Source organism: Leiobunum rupestre, chromosome 11, assembly GCF_980474605.1.
Source record: "Leiobunum rupestre chromosome 11, qqLeiRupe1.1.hap1, whole genome shotgun sequence".
Lineage (NCBI taxonomy): Eukaryota > Metazoa > Arthropoda > Arachnida > Opiliones > Sclerosomatidae > Leiobunum > Leiobunum rupestre.
In genome coordinates, this window is record NC_143394.1 from 41836250 (window position 1) to 41843884 (window position 7635).

General features: G+C 36.6%; 1 protein-coding gene across 1 annotated transcript; it reads right to left on the minus strand.

The window, feature by feature from the left end:
* Positions 1-294: 294 nt before the first annotated feature.
* Positions 295-4373, minus strand: LOC149922862 (uncharacterized). The gene is made up of 13 exons (XM_090162319.1): positions 4220-4373; positions 3631-4159; positions 3428-3575; positions 3239-3377; positions 2866-3184; positions 2707-2807; positions 2343-2651; positions 2080-2289; positions 1917-2027; positions 1672-1814; positions 1387-1612; positions 896-1120; positions 295-835 (listed from the first exon to the last, which is right to left on the minus strand). Exons 1-13 carry the CDS (start codon positions 4371-4373, stop codon positions 300-302), a joined length of 3150 nt encoding a protein of 1049 aa, XP_090018445.1. The 3' UTR covers positions 295-299.
* Positions 4374-7635: the final 3262 nt, after the last annotated feature.

The window sequence follows — 7635 nt, forward strand, 5'->3', positions numbered from 1 at the left end:
GATTATTTTAAATTTAATGACTTTATTGAACGAAACAGTAAAACTGTAACTTTTAATTCTAATCAATTACAGAGTAATTCTAGTAATACGTGTGGAGCATTCTGTATCTATTTTGCTATAAACAGGTGTAAAGGAATAGAAATGTATAACATTGTGTCTAGGTTTAAGAAAGATAAATATGTAAACGATAAAATGATTAAAGAGTTTATGTGTAAAATGTATCCAATAAAATAATTTTTTACAATTTATAGCAATAGCAGTTTTTTTTTTTTATATATATACATAAATACAAGCATTCATTATAATTTTTCAATATCTTTATGACCGTGCGCTAATGTACGAACCCCGCAGGGTAGAATGTATCTCTTATCATCATTTGGTGATAAACAAAGTTTTCTAGTATTTATAGTAAATAGTTCATGCTTGAAACTAGCTATACGCATCATCTCGGCTGACATGGTTTCTTGATTAAAAAGACAACGTTCATAGTCTTCGTGGCGGATGACGTTTCTAATAACGTTCATGGCAACGCCCTTACAAACCTTTTTATGGTTTAAAATTGACTCTAAAGATTTCCCCAATCGCAACTCCTTTTCTATCTCTTCAGCGGTCTTAGACTCCCCGTACAATTTAATAGAATAAAGCTTTGGACGAAGTCCTACAAAGCTTTGAATTAACTGCGAATTTGTCTCGTCTTTAAAATAACCGAGAGCTTTTTTATTCTGATTAGAATGAAGGAAATGCGAAGGTGGATAATCAGAGAAGTCAAAGCGGTTTTTATGAACTTCAAAGTCTTTATAAACATCATCCGTCTTAATGTTGTACGTTAAACTGTCTGTAAATATTTTATATATTAGTACTATTTAAATAAAAAATGCATATTAAATTAAATTACCAGTGTCTGTAAATAATAGTGATGCTTTGTCCCCGTACGTATTTTTTATGAATCCATAATGGAACCGATACATGAGCTCCTTGGATAAATCTAGAATGGTGAATCCGGTAAATATAGGCCGGTTAAGAACAATTTTAGCTCTCTTCTTATGAGCGCCGGCTAACTCTTCATTAAAGATGGTAAAGTGTTCAAACTGCGGGGAACTTGTAACTTTTAACATTCTTTCTGGTTTATGAATCAACTCGAAATTTATATGCTTCCGTAAATTTTCCATTGTTTTTCTAAAGAATTAAATGAAGTAAGGGAAAAAAACAGCAATAAATTATTTAAATTGATTTACCCGAAAACAGAGTTAACCATTAGTTTCCAGAAATTCTTTTCAAATGAACTCTTGGATAATTTCCTCTGTTCAGTGTTGAATCTAACATATTTTTCTAACCATTTTCCTTGAGTGAAGGTTAGAGCTCGATGAACCTTGGTTATTTTCAAACCTAATTCTACATAATATTTTAAATTGCGGTAATGTACTATGTATTTCTCTTTATTATTTAAATTAGGAAGAAGTTTTGGTAGACTTTGATTCTCCTTAATATTTAATTTTCCTAAGAGATCTTTGGAGTATGGAGATAGCATATCATGTGTAATAACTTTAGATTCCGCCGCTACTGGGAGATCGTTATGTAAGTCATGCAACTCTGGAGGATATTCAAGATCCACCTGCAAAGGAAACAATTCTTTAAAAATATAATTCAATAATTATAACACTTGTTATTTACCTCTAAAATGTATCCGTTTTCAACGTTATTGGGAATACTCAGAATATTTTCACTGAGTGTTTGCAAATCATCCTCCTGAACCCACTGGAAGTCGCCTAGCGGTAGTGGTTCACACATAACAGCACCGTACAAATTATTAGCATCTTCAATTAAGTTAAATTAAGTTAATTAATATAATTAAAATTAAAATAATTAAAATAAAAAAAAATAAAAATATTATTTATTTTTTTAAAAATGTAAATTACCTAAATAGCATATATAACTGCTCTCTTTAGACGAATCATATGTGTCGGCCATATATTTGTTATTCGCTTCAGAATAACGAGTTGAGATCATTGAAACACCGCCTCGAATCCCTAAAAATTCAATGTAAATACAATAATATTTAAAATATCACAAAAGCGTTACCCTTTTCAATAAATAAGTGTTGATCTATATCAAGTATGAGATCGAGGCGAACATCGGTCATCTTCAAAGCTGCTTGCCAGGCTAAACCTGGTGCGGTGTAAGCGTGAGCGGGATCTAATTTATAATGGGTTATAGATAATGTTCTAAAATTTTCAAAAACGTCGGCTAAGAGCAACGCATCGCTTTTCACATAGAGGTCGGTGTATTCCCCTACGAAAACCGAGGTTAAGAGATTTGAAATATTTATACTATAGTAATTTTACCTAATGTTTGAATATTAAACGCTGTCCAAACATTTTGGGCGTGTAAATAATCAGATTCTAAAATATTTTGATTTTTCAATGAACTGAAAAACGCTTCTCTAGGTGGCAGCATCGTCTCGTCAAATTTCTTTTCATCGTCCATATACTCGTACGGGTAGACCCCCTTCCGCAAAAGCAGTTGAACTTTCTCACTTTCAAAATATTTCTTAACAATCTGGAATTTACTGGCTCCTTCCAAAACGAGATTAGATACTAGAGCATCGAGGCTATCACTTAAAAATCGATAAGAGTCTAAAAACCGAAATCTCCCTAAAAAACAATAAAATTAATGTTAAGGTTAAATTCATAATTAAATATATTTTACCTAGTTTCAGCGAAATATAATTTTCGCTAGTGGAAGGAATACAGTCAAGTGTCTGTTCCTTAAAATGACCAATCTCCTGACATATAAGATGTAAATCGTATCTATGAAGATTTATTATTATTAGGTTTATTTCCTGGTTAATTAACTTAATAAATTCACCTGCTAAGGTTATGAAGGAAAATAGGGATAAATTCTGGAACTTTCTTTTGAAGATTACAGACGTTATGCGCTGGCCCCCTATATTTGCCGCTGAAATGACAATGATCTCGAACAGCGGGCATATTTCCCTGATTTAGCTGCTTCTGACAAATGTAGCAATGCGTAGCAGCTTGAAACTGTTCCTCCTCCTCCGGGGTAATAATCATTGGTACATTTGTCTCAATGAGTTCCATCAACTCCTTCTCTAATTCCAGAATAGACTCCAGAAATCTTCGAGTTGCATCTTGTCCTCGATAGCAATCGGTTCGAACAGGTACACCTATAAGTATCCTATTGTAATATATCTAAAAGGGAATTTTGTCAAATAACTTACCGTTAGGTCCAACAAGCACCCACGAATACGCGCAGCTGATGTGCATGTTTACTTTGCTGGTATTTATATCGGGATCTAGATCACATCCTTGAACTCTCGGTAGGATTGCTTCAAAATCGGCGTAAAATACATACTGCACCTAATAATTTCATTTCATTAAGAGTTAAATTAAATAATTTTTATTTTTACCTTTTCTGTCCACTCATATTTATCAAAATAAACCGTCTTCTTCTTAGTAGGGAAAACTGTTTTTTGGACGCCGTGAGTGGCGCATTCTTCGATATGCGCATCACGTCGCTGTTCAGCGTTGCTTCCACTGAATCGGTGAAGACACATTCTAATACAGAAAATAATTAGTATATTTCAAACTAATATATTGGAAACTAAATTACCTGCAATAATAACTTGTATTTATGTGTTTTGTTAGATGCTGTAGCAGTTTTCCTAGGTCTCGTATAAGACAGTAATGTCTATTCCCATCGTCAATATCTTTAGTTTCGTCGGTGATGTATAGCAAATCAACCTCCCTTTCCTTACAACACTTGTTAGCGCTTACGTAAAGGGGGAATATGTCTCCCGAAAAGCCGAACACAGATATTGATAAATTATTCATTAATTCAAATTTTTTAAGTTCCGTAGCGTTTAATTTGAAAGGAAAAGATATATCACTGGTATCAAGTTCATTTTCATAAGGTGTATATTTGGAAACACTGTTAGGGTGATGAAACTTAGAAACTGGGTGAAGTTTAGCTAGAATTGACCAGAGAAAACATTTCTCATCATTTTCGTTTCTAATATTAAGAATCGCGTGACGTCGAGATAGTTTTTCAGGTAGTTCCATATACGATGACCCCCGCAACGGTTGGTAAGATGCTACATTTAATTCTACATACAGAACACGGTCAATTACCCAACCCGATCCTATCAAAAATATAATGTTTTAGTTCAAAATATAACTTAAATATAAATTTTAGTACATACCTGTCGCTTCAAAGTTTTCCGCTGCTGACTGTATTGTTTCAATACAGTCATTCAGCTGGTCTTCAATTACATCGAGCGTTAATGTTGTTTGCATAGTGCTCCGGAAATAGGGTCTCACTTCCGCACTTTGTTCCGCACCCCCCAAAGGTCTCATATAAATCGATCTTACGAGTAAGAACCACTTAATTCCACGTTTACTAGCAAGTCTTTCCATTAGAAATTTACGAAAAGCAGCTCGATAACGTCCAATAAACATAGCCGCATCAATATCATAGTCCTCGGCATTGTAACGGATAGATGCTAACGTATCATTCAAGGCCTGGACCATACTTGGGGATGCTGGTGGTGTTTCATCAAGTATTGATGAGGCAGGAACAGGTGATGGTGTTGGGTTGTCGGGTAAAGCTGATGTAGATGGTTGGATAGATTGCAGTTGAATGTCTTGAAGCAGACTAGGTGAAGGTGGACGGGTTGGTGATGGCGAACGTTGCATTGGTGACGGTGTGCGAGACAGGTCCATGGGTTCAGAAGGGCCGGGTGCGTTCAAGTCATGAGTTCGTTGATGGCTCTTGAAATGTTCCAATCTAGCCATATTCTTACCACATACTTCACAGACAAAATTATGTCTATCACCGTGTACTTCTCTAACATGCCGATTTAAGTGGGACTTGGTAGAAAAACTTTTCGCGCATGTAGGGCAAATATGTTGGGCTTTAGGCATCTTGAATATAGCTACAGCAGTTAACCGTGGAATGACCTCCCACAACCCTATACAACCCCTTTTATAGGATATTCAAGTATCATTTGAGAACGATACGTTTCTCATACTTAAAATATTCGTTTGAAATAGTCGTGATATAGATTCAAGTGTCAAGTGTATTTAAGTACTACAATGATATTAAAATGAAGTTTAAAAATATTTCCATTCTACTTTAACAACAAATATTCCATGACGTCAAAACACTCAAATCCACTACAATGATATTAAAATAAAGTTTAAAAATATTTCCATTCTACTTTAACAACGAATATTCAATGACGTCAAAACACTTCAATTCAAATTAACCGCGTCCCCCGGGGTAATCTGCGCACGCGCCGCCTAGGTTATCACTTTTTACATCATTTTGAGCCCATTAGATTGTAGCAGTGGCGGCTTAAGAAGGCTGGGTCCCCGGGGCGGCGGCAGTGTTTTGTGACACCCCCCCCCCCCCCCGTGCAGAAGTTTTCACGGGTCCGTCTTCCTCAAGTTTAATCATTCTGATTTGCACCCCCCCCCAGGGCGGCACTGGATTGTAGATGTCGGTCTACCGTGTACGCGGCTACTTCGACTACATAAAAGACACACACGGTCATACGAGAGACTAAATTCAATGGCTTGAAATGGGTTTAAGACTATAGCTATTAAAACAATAAAAATATTACTCAGGGCTAAAATAGTGGGCAGTTTTGGGTAGTTCTAAAATCGGATTTGGGCAGTGCTATTTATCGTGAATTTATCGCCAAAAAGTATGAAAAGTTTAAAATAGCTGATTACCGCATGGGATATGTCGACGGCTCAAGGATTTTTCAAGTTACATGAAGGTCTACCAATGCCCAGAGTTTGAACAAAATCGGTGTGTAACACCTCGGGTAGTCTCCTTGTAAGATACTTATTTACAGCCCTTTTTGCTCTCATAATTTTGCTAAAATATTCGTCATTGAAATTTTGTTTTGAGGGTTTTGTTTTGTTTGGGCACTTATAAAAAATCCTTATTTTAGCCCCTGGTATTACTTAATTGAAAGTAGTCGCACGAGCCTAATGTTATCCTAGGTGGAGGGCTAGTATTTTTACTACAATAGGGTATATGACGACGAAATAAAAATCACGAGACACGAGTCACACGAACTGCAGTCCAATGAGCTTTTTATGATAATTGTTTTAGCCTCGTCTAAGCACTTTTCATTTCTTCGTGTACCCCGGTTTAGGGCAAAAATACCTAGAGAGTGCTCTAACCGTCGGAAGTTCGTAACTACTCGCCAAACCGAGTCCCCAAACACCCTTCGCGTAGCTTTTTAAACCATAGGCGTTAGAACTGGGTTTACACTAAATATTTTTTATTTTTAGTGAAATTATTAAATTAAAGCCATTTACTATAAATTTAATTAGACAGTTGATAGTGAAAAATATATTCCATGAAGTTGGCAATTTTTAGGCTTTGAGTTGGCAAAAATTTACCTTCCCCCCCTCAAACCTAAGTGCTTCGCTACGCCCCTGATTACTAGCAGACGAAAAACAACAAATGTGTTCATGGAATGTTCCATTTACGGTTTTACTCTAGTCGATCGTAGTGTGATCTATGACGTCAGAGACAGATTCGGAGCGAATCTCGAGTAATCAAATGGAAACCGCTATTGAATATTAATTAATAGGTTTATTTGGCTAGCGTACATTACGCGCATTTTGGGAACAGGGTGGCTCTACTTAAGGGAGCATAGTTAGGGAGAAATATCGGGGGGGGGGGGACTCTAAAACTTTATGATACACTGGATTTTGATACAAGACCTAAATTTGCCAACTATAGACTCTTAAACGCGCCTTCCCAATCGACCGCCATTACCTTACAGTCTACGGGGAGGGTGATGAGAAAACCGGTTTTGGGGGGATGAAATTTCTGCGGTAGAGGGCTGACTAGTTGGTTTTCTGTACGATAATGGCGGCGCCCAGTAAACGTTTCTTAAAAGAGTGTATTTCAAACTTCGGAAGGGGGGGGGGGGCAACGAGTAGGGTTTTTTTTTTTAAAACAAGGTTTAAATTTGCCAGCTTTATAACTCTCCGGGAGAGGGGATTGATAGATAGATAGATAGTTATTTCGAGGGGCTAACCACTCTTGGAAAGTCTGTACACCGATTACGCCGGATTACGCTTAGATTAGCACTGCCAAAGGCAGGGACTGCAAAGATTACGCGTAATCCCATTAGTACAGTCAAAGGTACGGCTCTGTACACCGATTACGCGGAGTGATCAGCCCCTCGAGTTATTTACTATTGAAATATCAATCCCTTTGGAACCAGAGAGGAATTCACATTAAATGAACTCGCGAGTACAATTTAACAGAATGAATTAAATATTAAAATATAAATATAAGTATACTAAAATAATAAAAATATTGAATCCAACGAAGGTGCAAAAAGAATAGTGATGAAAGAGGCCTTCGTAAGTCATCCCAGAGACCCAGAATTATCTTCGTGACAGTCATGTCCTCCCACATTACGCCACCCGTTCCGTTCAAACCCAAGAGGTAGGCAACACACTCATCCGATCGGTCAAGCTCCTTCGCGTAGGTGTTTGGCACTTCCTTTGCAATATAAAAATGTAAGGTATACCAAGAGTGAATATTCTCCAATCTGTGGCATAAATTTCCCTATCGTTTTGACAT

Bases quoted from the DNA above. Each gene is read 5' to 3' on its own strand.
- LOC149922862 (XM_090162319.1), bottom strand. From the start codon at position 4,373: ATGAGACCTTTGGGGGGTGCGGAACAAAGTGCGGAAGTGAGACCCTAT. The intron at 3,378-3,427 runs GTAAAAATAAAA...TGAAATTATTAG, and splicing joins AATATGAGTGGACAGAAAAG to GTGCAGTATGTATTTTACGC. The intron at 2,808-2,865 runs GTGAATTTATTA...AAATCTTCATAG, and splicing joins TTCCTTCATAACCTTAGCAG to ATACGATTTACATCTTATAT.